The sequence below is a fragment of the Nomia melanderi genome, chromosome 1 (assembly GCF_051020985.1).
Source record: "Nomia melanderi isolate GNS246 chromosome 1, iyNomMela1, whole genome shotgun sequence".
NCBI classification, from domain to species: domain Eukaryota; kingdom Metazoa; phylum Arthropoda; class Insecta; order Hymenoptera; family Halictidae; genus Nomia; species Nomia melanderi.
In genome coordinates this window covers 15,914,058-15,932,754 of record NC_134999.1, presented here as the reverse complement: position 1 = coordinate 15,932,754, position 18,697 = coordinate 15,914,058, and the positions used below count along the sequence as shown (strand labels likewise).

Genomic DNA, 18,697 nt, shown 5'->3' with positions numbered 1-18,697 from the left:
TAATATTGCTGAACAGCTCTCGGTAACGGGAACAGAGGCGGCCGTTACTGGCTGCCCGTTACCAAACCTGGCCGAGGGAGCGAGGCCAGTCCGAGCCTGGTACCAATTATCGGGGCGGCGTGATCAAAAGCCCATTGATTCGCCGATGCACCGAAATACATAGTTTCCACTTGAACGAATACATAAGGCCACTGTTGCCCGGCCACACTCCGCTTCCCCCGGAATCCTTCCCACCAGCAATCTTGATGCTTTCATTGGTACTCAAAGACAGCGCCGTTTAACGACGTATCACGGCTGATTGGTCGCCGTTCGACGCCTGCCCCTGTTTGCTCTTTAAACCGCCCCACCCAGTCGAAATCGAATCACTCCGGGGCGAATTCGGTGATTTCTGGTGTTCTATAGAGTCTCCTGGAATTGTCCCCGAATCGGAAGATGATACTCCATTGTTCCGTGGATGGTGATTCTTCTAGAACGAAGGGGAGTTTTAACCCTTTGCTTTTCATTTTGAGGCTCACGTCGACGTTAGTTCATTCAATTACAGCTTAATATGACGCTCTATTTATTTATTCAAGAATATTTGGGAGTTATAGAAATATTACCTTTAAATGGTGCAATTGCGATAATACAAATAAATATAGAAAAAATTGTTAAAACAGGTGGATCTTGCACAAATTACGGAACAGAATTGTTTATTTCACGTATGATATCTTATTCAACATTTAATATTGAATTTCGTAATAACAACGCAACTCAATCAACTAATTTAATATTATATTTTTCCCATTCTGTGTATTGTTCCGTATGAAATTGTGCAACGTTCCACGTGTTAATAATATTATTTGCAACTCACATAAAGAAACATCTTGTACAAATTACGGAATAGCATTGTTTATTTCGCGTGTGATATCTTATTCAATATTTTATATTGAATTTCGTGATAACAACGCAACTCAATCAAATGATTTAATATTATATGTTTCCCATTCTGCATATTGTTCTATATGAAATCATGCGGTGTTCAACGTGTTAACTCATTGCGTATTGTTAACGAGAAATCTCGTTTTTATGTAAAGATACTTCGCTATGCAACTTCGCTAATTACCACAGCATTGAAGAAATATGAAATTTCATTCGAACTGATTATCTATTTAAAATATATTACGTAACAATATGATATCTGAGTTTTTCTATGTATAGTGATATAAGTTGACCTCAGTGAAAATTGCCATCCGCACAATTCAGTTTTCTGAAAATTAGTCGGCGCGCGATGTGTTAATATCATCGCACGGTTTCCACAAGGTATTAGTTTCATTCCAATTGCATTTCTACGGGATTGCCGGGCGCAAGGAAAACAGAACTTGCCGAGAACAGAGGACAGAAAGTTCAGTCCCGGGAGCCGAGCGACATCTTAAGCAGACAGTTGACCTTGCCGTTCAATTTTGCAACTTGTTAACAGAGTTAGACACCGGCCAATTAAAACTGTATTCTCCGGGATCCCACGGTGTTGTTTGCGACCGCAAACACAGCAACGGGGCCCTGTATCGCGGGCAAGATCCACCCGCTCATCCCCTGGTTTACTTTCTGTTTTACCTTCTATTTGTACACAGCTCTCGGCTCCAACAAAACGAAAGAAGAGTTTCCGTCTCGAACAACACGCGATGCAATCTCCGGCCGCGCATGCCTGCCCGCCGCGGAATAACTTTGGCCGCGGACGCGGACGTTCGAGCGCCGAATGGAAATCCGGCGTTACATTCGATGTGTACGTGCGTCGCAGCGTCGACAGTTACTTTAGCGTCGATTAACCCCTTGCCCTATGATTTGTTTCTTAACCTCTTGCCATACAATAACGCGTGAAACCCGTAGTGAAGATTTTAAACAGACTTTAACAAATAGAAATATCACTCAGTTCTTGTGAGTTCCAACGGAATATTCTTCTTCTGTTATAAATTATTATATTGTAGAGCAAATTTCGACATGTTTTCAAATAATCATCGTTTAACCCTTTGCACTCGAGAGTTTCTCACTAGAAATATTTAACATTTTTTGACAAGACGAAGACGATATTCCTTGAGACTAACTCAAAGGGAAATTACAAGTACATTAAGGAACACAGCTATTTTGTTCTAATATTTCATGTATCGGGTCATTATACAAAGTTAAACATTGCATATCAGATTTTATAGTTTTAGTGTGTCAAATCGAGTGGTGACTGAGAGTCACCTCCCGAGTGCAAAGGGTTAACAAGCTGAACTTTCCGTTCAAGCCATAGGGTATTGTCATCGTAAAATAAAGAATTTTTTAAAAATGTATTATGCAGTCAATTATAGGCATCTCAATACTATTACTATGGCGTTTATTTGATCGTGGGACGTATATATCCCACATGGCGTTGTAGTCACTTTTTTTACTGCGATTTGTTTTAACGTTAAAAAATTCGGTTCCCAATCGGTAAGGAACTGTACTATATAAGTTGCAACATTTTGCGATAGTTGTGTGGGTAAACCACATTTATGTTTACCATGTTTCAACAAAGTTCACCGTAACATCCCTTCCTGATTTAATACAAACTTGTCACATAAATATAATATTAAATATATTTCAACTAAAATGTTTTATTTTAAACTAATATAGACATAAAAAAATATTATGTACGAAAATGCAACTCGCTCATTCTTAAAAAAATAAATTAATTGCTTTGTTGTGTTGTGCATCTTAAACTATACGATCTTCCTTCGATAGTTATGATTTTTGCGTTATTTTAATCATTGTAAGGCATACTCCAGAAACAAAACAATACAATTGTAAAGCCTGAACGGAAAGTCTTCAAAAAACGGTCTGGCACGGTTAATTCAGTGAACAATAGTAATCTGACTTGATTGGATGGCATTCGACGTGTTAAACGAATAGTTTCAAAAATGTGAACCAATGAGAATTAACACCAATTAACATACAATATTATTTCAATATACTTCACCGTTGCTTCTATGTTATTACAAAATTCCCGATAAAGTCCTCGAACGCTTCAATTATTGCAGCGAAGATTACCTAAACGCATCAGATGCAACGTCGTTGTTTCACTCGAGTAATATTAATTTTCGATCTCAGCTTGAACAACATCCACAGGATTGTTAGAATTACAATCGAGCCCGGACAAATAAACAATACACGGTCGCATAAACATTATGTTGTGTACCGTTGCCAGTCGGTGTCTGCGTGTATTATAATTCATAACGTTAATGACGTGTCTGCTAATTAACGGAGATCTAGCATGGAGTCTCGCGCAGCGTTCGCTCGTTAATTGATTCGTAACGAACGATTCGCGGCGTTTCCGTTGGGCAACGGTGAAAGAGAAGCGAGGAAGCGAAGTGGGGAACGGATAACGGGGATAGTAGGGGTGAATTTCGCTCGAATTAATCAATTGTTAGTAATCTGACAAGCGTTTCGGCGTTCGCGTATTAAAAATTCAATTATACGCGCGAACGGATGCGCGGCGCCGGAAAATCGGCGGGAAAGTTGACCGGCGGGAAATTCGAGCGGTCGGTCGATCTAGCAGATTTGATCAACGCTGCGAGGTCCAACGAGCCGACCTGTTTCTGACGTTTTTTGACTATCCAATTGACAGGCTCGAGCGGCCGCTAACAAATAGGCAACGTTAAACGCGTGACAGATATGAAATGTTGCGAAATAAGCTTCTGCACGAGTTCGCGTTTCGAAATGCTCGGGGTCTCGGGGTCTTTTAAAACATCCCGTGCCATCGGGAATTTTATATTTTGCTTGTAGTGCACTGAATTTTTCAATCAAAGATTAAATTACAATAGAGTAATTTCAATTAGCAATCAAGTTCAGTGACGAACAAGTTCAATCAGGAACAAGTTCAAGAATAAATTCAGACAACCTCCGTCAGAGAGTTCAGTCAGTCAGTCAGTCAGTCAGTTAATCGTCAGAAAGTCTTGGTGTCTTTTAAAACATCCTGTGCCATCGGGAATTTTATATTTTGCTTGTAGTGCAGTGGTTTCTTCAATGTTAGAGTAAATTAGAATAGACTAAATTCAATCTTGATAATGTAAATGTAAAGAAAATATAACCTTCGTATATTTACCTCTATACCTTACAACTTTTGTCTAAAGCATTTCTTCGTATCAGCTACTTTTTAAGTTATCAAGTTTTGTCCAAAAACAGCCATTTTCATTATGCGACAGTGAGACCATGATTATAACATATGATGGATGTTGTTTTGATGTTTAGTCAGTGTCTAGATTTTCTTTTAACACGTTGAATGCCATTGGGGTCACCGGTGACCCCAATCAAATCGAATTACTATAATTCATTCGATTCAACGATGATTATTTGAAAACTTTCCTATATTATAAGTAATACTACTTAATGCACTGACATTCAACAATTCAAACCTGCAATAATAATAACCTAATTCAATTATACAAGTTGATATCACATTATCTTCATTTTGTATATTTTTCTCAGCAAAATCGTGCGACACTCAACATATTAAATTTGATTTGTCTATAATAGTTACTGCTGTTTTGGTTTTTATTGTTTTGTTCGAATTTGGTTAGGGCTTTTGTTAACGAGATTGATTACAACGTATTTGGACTATTGACGGTAATAAATATTCGATTGATTATCGAGTTTTATAATACTCTGATTCAATGGAAATATGATTTTCATAGTGATCGTTCATTTTCTTCTGGTACTTTCAATTGAGCGATTGTACGAATCGCGTTAAATTCATGCAAGTGGCCTCATTTACTCACGGTAAACGTCGAGTAAATATTGAGCAATGAATAATACATGACCGCTGTAACAAGGGGAGGGAACGTATGCAGTCGTTTAGTCGGGATATTAAAATGCAATTAAACATCGATGCGCATTTGCGTGGCCGCCGCGCCCACACGCGACATTGCATCGCTGAAAGTTTTCGTTCACCGTGTAATTTGTCCTGTGGCGAGCCATTTAAGCGACTATTCACTAACTTGGACCTAGCGTGAACATGCCTCTGACCTAAATCAGTTCGTGACTAACTCAAATTTAACCTGATCATATCTCGGATTAAATTCAATCGTGATCTAGACTTCGGTAACTGGTTCATGACTAATTTTGGTTTAATCTAAACATCATTCCGTTCTAATTATGTTACCATTTGGATTTGATTCATTGCTAACTCGGGTTTTACGTGAGCGTAAATCTTACCGAACTCGGCTATAATTTGAAGTCACAATTAATTTTAACCTTAATTCTAATGTAACTCTCAGTCTAACTCAATCTGCACACTTTCAAAAATTAGGAACTTCAAATGTATCGAAATATTAGAATTAAAACTTTCAATGTTACAAATTACAAGAACCACAAACTTTTATTTCTTAACATATCAAATCCACAAACTCCAATTTAAAACACTAAAACCACAAATAAAAAATTCTTCGAGCCATCACCATCACAAACTTCCATTCTCCCAAACATCACCATTACAACTATCTTCACATACATTAAAATTAGCAATTCCAAATGCTTCAAAAACATTAAAATCAGAAACTCCAATTTTCCAAAATATCAAAACTACAAACCTTCATTTCTCAACACATCAAAGCCACAAACTCCAATTTAAAGCACTAAAACCACAAATAAAAAGTTCTTCGAGCCATCACCATCACAGACTTCCATTCTCCCAAACATCACCATTATAACCTTCGTCCATCTCCAATCAGACTCGCCCCCAGCTTTCCCCCGAGCCCAGACGAATACTTCATTCTTATCTCAGACATGTCCCGAAATAGATCCCACGTCTGACTCGTCCGGTAGCCGAGACCGTGAAAAGTCCCCACTTCGGGAACGGAATATTTCCGCTCGGGATATCCTCCTCGGACTCTCCGCGCGATATCTCGTCCAGCGTGAAGAACCAAAGAGGTGGAGCGCGAACGGCGAATAGGAGCCCGTAAAACCGGAACGATCGAATCACACATGCGGCGCCCTTCGATGCATCGACGATCTGATACGTTACGATGATGCAACGAATCAACCGAATATAAATTCGCAGTTACGTCGGGCACAGGTTGCGTGGGGAGGGGACGACGACGCCGGCGCGAGGAAACGTGATATAAACGCCGATTTCCTCATACGCGGTTTTTGCACGCGTAAATCTCGCGATTTACGAGCACAGCCCCGGCGTTCGTGGGAAAAGATGGCTGAGGTGACTCGAGAGGCATGCCAACGGTTATTCCGCGGGCTATCGGCCGCGTTGTTCACCCGCATAGAGTTCAAGTCCTTCACGGACAAAAGGGATTCGAGGAGCATCGAAAAGGAATATCGAAAAGGATCGTTCGGGGGATCGTGGACGGAATCGAGAGCTTGACCACGATACATAGGAAACGTTAAATTTCCCTTGGAGCGAGCATTCGAATCGACGATTCCATGGAATGCGAGAGCTATTAACACTATTTCTACCGATGGTGTCAATAGATTTCTGAAATTTTAACTTAACCAAACACTTTGAATGCCCTGCGGGTCACCGGTGACCCCCAATCGAATCGACTTACTTTAGTTCGCTCAATTAACATTAGGTTTACGGAACGCGTCAAATTGACGCATATTGGAGTTTAGAAATATTATTTTGTAAATGTTTACGCCGATTTTGATTGATGCGACCACACTGACATGTACCCCACTTACCTACTATCAAATCTCCAGTTTCCACAATCTAAACAAACGAGCATCAATTCTTTTAGGAATAATAGAATGAAGTGTACAATAAATGCCCGTGAACCTAGTGTTAAACGATGATTATTCGAAAATATTTCTATATTATAAATAATACTATCTAATGACGTTCAGCTAGATGGACGTGCAGTTATAGTAATGCAATTCAATTGAATAATTTAATATTTAATTTTTTCCGCTATGAAATCGTGCGGCATTCAACGTGTGAACTGCATGTGACGAGTATACATGTCATTGAAAAGCTTGACAGGATACTAATTCTTTTCAGCGATGAATTCTTTATTTTTTCACATAAACATGTAATTCTTCTTTGTTTCGCTTTGATTTTTCATTAAAATATATTCTACGCGCATTCGTCCAGCGTTCGACGAGTACACGCTCCATTTTTCGATTTTATTGCGCGCAGAACCAGAGGTTTTTCCAACTAAATTCCAGAGTTATCTAGTTAATATTGTATCCTCGGTTTAATCATTTTTTCTCAATTGAATTTTGGACATTTTCTATGGACCATTTCGTAATCGTTATTGGAAAAGTTGAAAAGTCAATTTAGAATGTACGGTTAATAAAATTTAGTAAAATTTCAAATGGTATCTTTTGACACCGTTGGTAGAAATAGTGTTAACCCTCTGTAGGCTTATGTAACTTTGAAGTCTCATATCAGTATATTGACATCTTATTGATTCATTTCATTTTGCACTCAAGGTGGTGAATAAAATTCAGTAATCAGTTAACTTAAACTTTTACATGCCCAAGCGCGAAAGGATGAAATTGCATGGAATTATTGAAACTATTGAATACATTGTTAATCCGTATTCATATGTGAATGTTTATTAATTTTGCACAGCATAGATTTTGTTATAACCATGAACAAAAATTCGGCCCATAGAAGGTTAACGCGTTCCGTGCGACGGAAGTTTAGGTTATATTTTACTTATGCACTGTAGTGGTTGTTTAAATAAAATATTAAGTTACATTCAAGTTTTTGGTCGTTTTTATAGATTTTCATATTGTTGCTGTATGGTTTCGGTGCTTTGTAACGCGTACCACTATTCGTGACCATGTGTTCCTTGAAAATATTTTTTTACAAAAGTTGTGTACATGTGGAACTGAACGTGTTAACCGTTTGCACTCCGTTGTCCATTGTAAAATAGATTTATAACTCCGTTCTTAGTGAAACGTTATTTTTAAACCTGTACGTGTTTTTTAATGACAATGCAGGAGAATCTTTCATAGAAGTATTTGTTGATTGTAAACATTCCTAGAGTAGTTGGTAGCTCATAGTAAAAATGATTCGGAGCTGCTAGAAGGTTATATTGAAAATTCGGAGTGTAAAGGGTCAATGGGGAATATAGAATTCAGTGGAGATTGCTAAATATTCGGTTGAATGATTTTTCATTGGGAATCTATTGCGTTGGATTGATGAATATTGTTGGTGATATTGGATTTATTAGATTAGATATTAGAGACGATAGATTTTGATTGGTAATCGATAATTTGGATGTAACGTTCAGTGGAATGTAGGTGTTACTGTTATTGAGTTGATGAGATTTAGTAGAATAATTTGTGGTTGAGGATCGATTGTATTGGATAACGGATTGCGATCGTTATTGGTGAAGATATTGGATTTAGTACGTGTCACGAGCAGTTACGGGAGGCTTGGAAATAATGTATGTTATTTTTATGTTCCAGACGACGAGAATTCATCTGTACACGGTGTCGTGACTGAGGACGGTCTCTTCGATGGAACGATCTTTACGGCCTCCGATGAGATTTACATCGAACCGGTCAGCAGATACGCGCCCCTCGTGTGCCATAACCAGGGCGGAGAAGGAAACGACACCACGGACGTTATGCAACACCACACGATCGCGTACCGTGCCGTGGACGTGGGCCTGCCCCGTCGAGAGGAACATCCGTGCGCTAGTGAACGATTGCGACAAGATACATTGAAGGAGTTGAGGTGAATACGAAATAATAAAGAATAATTTAATGAAGTGTATTTGTATTCATGTCCAATAGCTTCGTCTGAGAAATAATATTTCTAATCGATGAAAAAGTCGTCGATAGTATCGATCAAAAAGATAAACAATCTTCATTGAGATAGTCAATAATTGTCTATTTTTCGAGAGACAATAATTAATATTCTAGGCACTTTTTAAATATCTTATAAGCGCTTGTAGATTCGAGGAATCATTTACATCAATTTCCTTTCATTTAAAATAATTTTATATAGTAGTCTGATTAGACACATACCAATACTACTTACACACAGGAACTAAATTAATATAAATAATCTTTATTCACACAATTACTATTCTTCAAGAAACAATAATTAATATTCCAGGCACTTAAATATCTCAAAACATTGGTAGACTCAAAAAATCATTTCAATTCTCTTCCATTTAAAATAATTGTATAGTCTGATCAGACGCATACCAATACTACTTAACAGAAACATTGAATCCAACGCAGGTTCAATATGAACCATTGAAAAACTAGATTTCCACACGCTAACTCAAAGTATCCATGTCTCAACCGAAGATTCTCGACGTTGTACGCGTGCAATTAAGATAATCCCCATTATACGTAACTCACCGAAGTTAATTACACCGTGCTCGAACGATTGCTACAACTTCTGCTTTACTCGAACGACGAGCAACTTCTCTGTTACACTGGTCTGATCGTGAACAGGCTACTCTACTTATCTTAACAGCCGCGTCTGTGTTCCATACGGCTGACCAATGGCTTTCTTACTTGTCCGGTCACGGCCGTCTGCATTCCCTTTGTCTGATCGAAATCGTACCCATTTCACCTGCGCCCGCCGGAATGTCTTTGTTCCAACAGTCTGATAGGTAACACGCCGCCTCTACTTGTCCAACAAGAGTTTACCCCGTCCTACTTGGCTGATAAGCGACTTACTTGCTCTACTTAACTCCGTTTTAACCTTACCCGCCGCCGCCGTCGCTCGCGATAGAAAGGGGTCACCGGTGTCACCGTCCGCAGGAATACCGACGCCGAAATTATACATTAGGGAACCCGGTTTATCGTACTCCCGACGAAAAGTGCTCGATAAACGAACCGACCATCAGCTATAATATTTATTTAATTGCACGTAGGAAATACCTTAATGAGTCGCGTAGGAATATACGACAACGGTTTATTCATATCTTTATACATCTACGCACACATTCTCGATCAGTATTTGTCCGTTTACACATACGTTCGACTTTCAATCCACGCTTCGAACACGGGAAAATAAAATATTGTCTCGAGGAAACGATCAGATATTCGAAAATACCGTGATCGGTAATCTGTTGGAAATGCTGCAATTAAAACGCTAGTTTCTTTTAACACGTTCCGTGCTGTTTTTTGTCTTTCCATTCAGTTCATTCCAGTACGTTCCAATTTTCCAATAGTATGAAATCATATTTGGAAAATTTTTCGAAAACTCGTTTCTCAGTGAGAATTCTAAGTGGTCTAAACGGAAAGTTCAACGACTGTACGAGTGAAGAAAAAACGCGTAGACAGAAGGTCCAACGTTTACCAACCCCTACGTCCCTCTACTATGACATAAAACGGTCTCAGACTTTGCGAATAAACAGCAGCCCTTAATTTCTCTTTTCTAAACAATTCCTCAGAATAAACATTCTTGCCCATTCAAGTTGTATATTTATCGAATATAATCCAATATAATCTCCACCGTGATATTTCCATACCTTGCTACGTCGTATAATAAATATTTATTCTCTCCCAAACGAAGATAAACATTAAATTATTTTATATTCCATTGAAAGATAAAGAGACCCCCATTAACTCGTTTAACGTTCTTCCTAAAATGTCATCAACTATATTATATTACTCTGAAACCAATATTCTATTTTCCAAAACACTCCATCGAAGTATTAAAATACTCCATTCAATATTCTATTTTCCAAAAATACTCCAGTTTACTCTGAAGTCAATATTCTATTTTCCAAAAATACTCCATTGAAAATATTCCATTGAAAGACAAAGAGAACCCCATTAATTCTAACATTCTTCCTAAAATATCATCAACTATATTATATTACTCTAAAGTCAATATCCTATTTTCCAAAAATACTGCCTAGTTTCAATAGCCGAACAAATAATCCCCCGATAGTATTTAGCGATTTCGATCGAGCTTCAGCATTGTACCGCCCCTATGCCGCCGCGGCGGGGTACGGAGCGAACCATTCGGTCGGATGTATAATATCAGCTTGTTGCCCCGTAATACATTCAATATTCCCGGTACGAAGTTAATATGAAGCAGTAGCCGAGCATCGACCGGTTTAATAGAATTTCAAATGGCACTAGCCCCGTCGTCCGCGAGACGGACAGTCCGGAGCAGAGAGGCAGGATCGGCTCGCGCTTTCCATTTTTATGCGGCGCCCTTCCGGCTCGATGGTTCCGGCCGGCCGGGAAAGCGGCTTACCAGATACCCGCGGTCTATTAATCGCGAGACGTCATCGTTCGAAGTTAACAGAATTAGTGGGGAGCCGGGCGGCGCGGTGGCTGGCTCAAAGGCCCGACAAGGGGTAAACCGACGATCGTCGTGGGACATGCGCGACGGCACGCGGCCGCAATTAGGGAACAGACGCGGGCTGATTCGCTGCCGGTTCTTGGCATCGATTGATGATAACGTTTACCGGTCGCGCGCCGAGAATTCTCGGACTGTCTGTTCCGTCCGATACGGGACACCCTAATAAAAGATTCTCGAAGTCTCGTTTATGACACGGACGGGACAGACAGTTGAGTTTGTTTATCCTTATTTAATACTTTTGAGTTTTATTGGACGAAGAGCAAGTTGAAAGGAAAATGATGAGGAAAGTGTAGAGTAACAAGCGAGATAAAAATAAAGTTAGAGAGAGAAATACTGGAAATGAAGGTAAAAAGGCGTCTTGTCATCCAAGAAAAGGAAAGAAGGTAAAAGATAGTTGAAAGGACAAATTATGAGGAAAATGTAGAGCAACAAGCGAGTTAAAAGTAAAGTTAGAGAGAGAAATATTGGAAATGAAGGTAAAAAGGCGTCTTGTCATCCAAGAAAAGGAAAGAAGGTAAAAGATAGTTGAAAGGACAAATTATGAGGAAAATGCAGATCAACAAGCGAGTTAAAATAAAGTTAGAGAGAGAAATATTGGAAATGAAGGTAAAAAGGTGTCTTATCATCTAAGAAAAGGAAAGAAGGTAAAAGATAGTTGAAAGGACAAATTATGAGGAAAATGTAGAGCAACAAGCGAGTTAAAAGTAAAGTTAGAGCGAGAAATACTGGAAATGAAGGTAAAAAGGCATCTTGTCATCGAAGAAAAAGAAAGAAGGAAGAAGAAAGTTGAATTTGTTGGAGGAAAAAGAAAAATAAAATTCAAGATGAAGAGAAAGAGAGAAGATCGAGAGAAAGATGAAAGAAGAGATGAGTAGGAAGCTGAGGAGATGGGAAGAGAGGGATGAAGAGACAGGGACACCGAGTGTATGTGTGCGCAGCAGTCGTTCCAATTACTCCCGACTGAGATAAACAGTTCGGCCGGGCCCGAGTTGGACATTGCTCGCGTAAACTTTCGCCGGAGCGATTCGAATGGCTGTCACGTGACTGGAATTTGCTTCCGTTCGTCATTCCCGCGGTTGCCTCCGGGTATCGCACGTACAACGGAAGATTTCTCCACTTTGTTCGCCGGGCTCTGATTGGATTAACGTGTAAGCGCGCGGCCGGCCACCGAAATTTCGCTGGCAACGTGGAACTAATAATATTTATTCGATCGGCAATGATACTGTTTCGCGGCCGTTACGCGGCATTAAAATGGAGGAGAGCGTCGTGGTAATGACGTTGCATTGCGGGTCTGCCATTATAGACTCGCGATACATAGAATCCGCGATCGCAAGGAAATCGCTTAACCCCATTTAGAAGTTCCGCTTCGGATCGCAAGGGAGGCATGAATATTTTACACGTTTGTCCGTTGTAGAATTCTAGAACAAAGTTCCCATTCGAGAATACCCAATAATAACATCGATCTGATTCCCCTCGCGAAACATCAGTTATTCTTCATCAGCGCAAAGTTCGTTAGTTCCCTTGAAAATTTCAGACACCTCTTCCGTTTCTGTCGCGTTAAAAATAAACCGAGCAACCCGACAAATTCGATCAACCAGACTCGATACTCTCCTGTCACGACCTGCGATCTTTCACTTTTATCTTCCCAATTCACTCGCCTCGGACTCGTTCCGACGCTTTCGGGAAACAAAGAGTACAATTATTTATCGCGACTCGTCATTACGTGGCGACCGAAACGCTTCGCGCGGAATAGCTGTCGACGGGACTGTCTCGCGAACGGTTCCCCCGTTTTTTTCGGAATCGCATCACGCGCGGCGAAGAATTAAACGAACACCGGGAAGAGCCTATAAAAACCGGGGGGGGGGGGTAGCGTGGTTCCCTCTATAAAACGCTCGTAAAAGCGGAGCCGACAGAACAGTATAAAAAGCCAGTTAAACGGGTCTTGCGCGTTCAGACGCGCGCGGCCTCGAACCGGAAGCCCGTTTCCCGCGGCAAGGGATGGAAGTCTCGGTGAAAACGATTACGAAAGTAAATTGGTTGCCGGGCTGTTACGTATTATTCGACATATGTCACCCTTATCTGCGGCGCCCGCACCGCCGGCCATTTCTCCCGTTTATCCCCGGGCCAGCGGAGCTGATCAGCTCACCGTGAGGGATTCACTGGGCCGGGGCCGTAGTTTCCTGGACGCTTACCGGCGAAAAATCGTTTGCAGGACGAACAGGACGTGGAGTGGATATCTCGGGGACACAATGCGGCCGCTTTATCAACACCAGAACGAGGGGAAGTCCCGGCCGAAGCCGGGCTTCTATCCGCAGGACGCGCGGAAGAAAGACCCCATGGCGAGCTCGCACAATTTGGAGCTACTCGACAGGTAAAATTGTATATCGATCCCGACCGGGTCTGGGCGACTGCGAACCGTGCATTTGAATCTTGGGGACGTCTCGCGAGTCGACAGTGGATTTTCGGGAGATTTCAGAACAGAATCTTTTAGCGATGGGAATCCGGAAGGTAGTGTTGGACGAATTAACTCTTTGTGGACGAAGACTCTTTAACACTGAAACTACCGGATGAGTTAACACATTGCTTACCGGTAACGAGAAATTTCGTTTTTATGTAAAGATACTTCGCTATGCAACTTCGCTAATTACCACAGCATTGAAGAAATATGAAATTTCATTCGAACTGATTATCTATTTAAAATATATTACGTAACAATATGATATCTGAGTTTTTCTATGTATAGTCATATAAGTTGACCTCAGTGAAAATTTTCATCCGCACAATTCAGTTTTCTGAAAATTAGCCGGTACGTAATGTGTTAAAATGACCCATTCCTGATTTCTTTGTCGAACTATTAGAAAATTACAGGTGTTCCTTTGAGAAATTATTAAAGAAATTGATGTAGCAATATACAAACCGAATTGTAAATTCATTAAAGTCTCCATGGATGTACTCTTGGAGTTTCTATGGAGAAAGTTGAAGAAGTCAGTTTAACTGCTCGGTAGTTTTAGTGTTACGTTGGGTGTCATGGGGTCACCGGTGACCCCAACTAAGTCGGATTACTGTAGTTCATTCGATTAAACGATGATTGTTTGGAAACATTTGTATATTATAAGTAATGCTACCTAATGCGGTGATAATCAGCTAGGTGATGCTATAGTAATAATGCGATTCAAACAAATGACTTAATATTATATTTTCCGATTTTCTGGATTTTGCTCTATGAAATCGTGCGGAATTGAATGTCTTAACCAGTTAACTGTGTTTGACGAGAATACATGTCATCGTAAAGCTTGACATGATACTAATTCTTTCACCGACGAATTCTTTATTTTTTCACATAAACGTGTAATTCTTCTTTCTTTCGCTGTGATCTTTCATTAAAATATATTCTACGTGCATTCGTCCTGCGTTCAACGAGTACACGCTCCATTTTTCGATTTTATTACGCACAGAACCAGAGGCTATTCCAACTAAATCCCACAGTTAACTAGTTAAAGCCCATGAAACTTCAGACATAGGAAGCTAGATTGTACATCAAATGCTTGAAGAATAGGAAAAAAGGAAACTATACACTGATCTCTTGCTGTTCGAGTAATTATATCATTTATTTACAATTTAGTATTCCAAATATGAACATTTCATCTCAATGCCAACGTTCGTCCACAAAGTATTAATAAGTTGAAGAAGGAATGATGGTGTTCTTGAGTTTTGGAGAATATTTCTTTAGTTTTTGTTCTAGTGCATTTTTCATTGATAAAGTCCACTGTATACTCGTGAGATTTCCGGAGTATTTTGTATTCGTAGTTTTCTAGCGATTTTGTATTATTAATGAATGAATTCTTAGTGTGAGAAGGTAAGTCCGTGTTTTACAATGTTCGTGTTGTAAGAATATTAATTTAATTTGGTTCTCCGATGAGTACTGCATAATGCATCATACAGTCGGAATCGCTATTGATTGATCTATACTACTCGCATTCAGGGAGTGTGACCTGCATTCCTCGCCTATTCCACTTGTCTGATCGATAACACGATGCAGCCGTTCACATAGACGTTGTATAGAATCCTGTTCGTTGAAAGGAAACATGTTTCCTTTACAGCTCAGGTGATTCACTCATTTTGACCATGTTAATGATTCTTCCGCTTCTGTACCTCCTGACGAAATTATTCTACTTGTATGGCGGTAAACAAACCTGTTCTATTTGTCTATCCTATATCCTCAACAATATTCCTCGTCTAACCAGTAACAAGCTTATACTACTATACTCCAAAATAAGCCCCTCCATCCAATAACAAAATCATTCCATTCTACCTACAAAAAAATGTCTACCCAGTGAACCACTTATTGTACTTCCACAACTGATTCCTCAACTATATTCCTCGTCTAACCAGTAACAAGCTTATACTACTGTACTCCCAAATAAGCCCCTTCATCCAATAACAAAATCATTCCATTCTACCTACAAAAACATTTCTACCCAGTGAACCACTTATTGTACTTCCACAACTGATTCCTCAACAACATTCCTCGTCTAACCAGTAACAAGCTTATAATACTGTACTCCAAAATAAGCCTCTTCATCCAATAACAAAATCATTCCATTCTACCTACAAAAACACGTCTAACCAGTGACACACCCATTCCACTCGAAATCCGAAAGCCTCATCTATTTCACTCGCCATACCAGGAACACGTACACCCACCAATCTTCTTTTTCTCCGGCGAGCATCTAGACAAATCTACATTCCACCCCGGCGGATAGCAAAAAGGGTCTATCCAGAAAATCTTCCTATCCACTAACAATCCTATTCCACTCGTCAGCCCGCGGACGAACTCCAGTTACACTCCTAACCAGCGCACATCCACCATGAAACTAATTGAACCCCTCCACGGTCGGAAGCTCTTGAAAACAAAAAGTTCCATAGCCCCTAAAAGCTTTACACGGCCGTTCATTCGCGATCAGACTTTTTCCAGCGCCCGGCTCGCCTTCCGTCTTCCCCGGGCAGTTTAACGCTTCCACTCTAGTTCCATTTACCTCATCCGGCTGAACACGTCGATGAAATATTCTAGCAGGACCTCGAAAGCCAGCTCGAGAGAAACTCGCCCTCCGAAGGGGCGCTCGCTCAAGAAAAGCACAACGGTTACTTATCGTCCCGTCGATTCGCCGGATTGTTTGCCGTGCAATGCTTGCAGCCCGTTTAAAGAGTACACCGATCCCCGACAGAGAAAACGACCAGATTATCAGCCGGGCCCGATGGAAACGTCAAAAATCGAAAGCAAACACCATTATCGCCGATCCAATTTAACCAGGGCGCACCCTTATCAGCCCGTTTCCGCCGTCGGCTCTTGTCAAAGAGCCTCGAGTTGTTGTACGACCGCGGATCACGTATCGATGTGTTCGACGCTCGCGTAAAATATCCTTTTTCCTTCTATCTCTCTCTTTCTCTCTTTCTCTCTTCCCCCTCCAGCGAGCATTGTTGCCACTGTAGGTCGTTTTGTTTCGTTCCCCGGTTGACGCGCGAAGGTTCGAAAATCTAAATTGGACGTACCCCGTCGCGCGCGCCTTTGAACTTTCGGAATTTTGTTATTTTACGCCTGAACCGTGGTCCCGTTCTCTTCCGCCGGTTTCGCTTTCTCTTCCGGTTTAATTCGGGAAAAAAAAATTCAATTTCTGCGGGGAGCAGAGCGGCAGAGACGCGTGAGAGCGGAACGGTCTCGCGCGGAGTGTTCCTGAAATGGAATAAAATGAAATATGCAATCGCGCGGTATCAGCGGGAATTCGTTTGAAGCGGAATAAAGTGAAACGCCCCGTTAAATTGACCGTGTCAACATTTCTCCGTAGAAACTTCGCTGGTTCTCTTGATCAAACAAACGGAGAAAGAGAGGCGGAGAGGGGGGTGAGAGGGAGAGGGAGAACGAGGACCGCAGATCCCTTGTCCGGAACGGAATTGTTGAATAACAATCCCTTCTCATTTTTCGGGCAGGTTGTACAGAGCACGGTATTCGAGGCTGCTGCGGAAACGAACCTCCGTGGACCCGAAAAAAACCACCTGCATGCTGTACCTGCAGGCCGATCACACGTTCTACAATCATTACAAGTCCGAGGAGGCGTGCATCGAGGTGATGACCCGCCACGTGCAGCGCGTCAACTCCATCTACAGGTACACGGGTGAGTGTGATCAACGAATCGTTAATTGAATCGATTGGATCGTTAGCAGTGTGGGTTTCTTTATTTCTTAACTAGTTAACTGTGGAATTTATTTGGAAAAACCTCTGGTTCAGCGAGCAATAAAATCGAAAAATGGAGCGTATATTCGTCGAACGCAGGACGAATGCGCGTAGTATATTTTAATAAAAGATCAAAGCGGAACAAAGAAGAATTACATGTTTATATGAAAAAATGAAGAATTCATAACTGAAAGAATTAGTATCATGTCAAGCTTTACGATTACGTCACTGTTAACTGGTGAACCTATTGCCGCACAGTTTTAGTTTTGAAGTCATGCCCAGAAACGCAGTTTTCCCATTGTTTCTTTTGAGTTGTTCAGGAATTTCGTCGAATCTTTAACACTGGAACTACCGAGCAGTCAAATTGCAGTTTCTAAATTTTCCTGTAGGGACTGTACGATTGCAGCTATTGAGATTTCCATTTACTTGTGATTCAATTTGCGTGTTACTAAGTCAATTTCTTCAATAATTCAGCGAAGAAGCATCCGTCTTTTCAATAAATGGAAAGTAGAAATTTCAACGAGCCGCTAAAGTAGGGAAAATGCAAATGCCGTACTCCAAAGATTAAAGTGCACATTAATTTCAAAAAGTTAAGGCTGTATAGAATGAAATTTATGACAATATGGCTTATGAATTTCAATGTTATAGTATTCATGTCACTGTGCATCGCAATGAAAATGAATGCTATAGCGTTCACGTCCGCGAACGTATTAAGGAAAGACGTAAAATGTGTGAATATAGAAATTAGTTTCTAAACGTCAAAGATGAAATTGAGACATTGATGGAAATGGAGCGTTTAGCAAGCACGACACGGAGAAACATTTTGCGTGCAGACGGCTAGTATGGTTTACGACAAGCAGGTCAACGAGGCTGCTTTTGAGAAAGCCGTTGTTCCAGAATTACAGCCAAGCTTGTTTTCCCTTCGACAATATTGCAGACGGCTTTAATGGCAAATTGCAGATGTTATAAACCATGAGTTTCCGAAGGGCTACAAGGCATGGTGAAGCGACCCTCGGCGAGTGACGTCACGAGGCTTGGACCTGGAGGAAATTCCGCTGCTTTGCCAAACTTCCACTAAAGAATACTCTCCCGGCAAAGCGTACTGCCTTTCCACAAAAACGCGCTAAAACCGCAAGGAATGGGCGGTGCTTTAAAATCACCGGAAGTATTGTAGG

General features: G+C 40.7%; 1 protein-coding gene across 1 annotated transcript in view; it reads left to right on the top strand.

The window, feature by feature from the left end:
- Positions 1–18,697, top strand: part of LOC116429544 (disintegrin and metalloproteinase domain-containing protein 10) — a 334,086-nt gene that overhangs the window by 240,719 nt on the left and 74,670 nt on the right. The window contains exons 5-7 of the mRNA XM_076365457.1: positions 8,422–8,692; positions 13,506–13,664; positions 17,279–17,463. Coding sequence (XP_076221572.1) covers positions 8,422–8,692; positions 13,506–13,664; positions 17,279–17,463 — 615 coding nt within the window. The remainder of the gene's footprint in view (positions 1–8,421; positions 8,693–13,505; positions 13,665–17,278; positions 17,464–18,697) is intronic.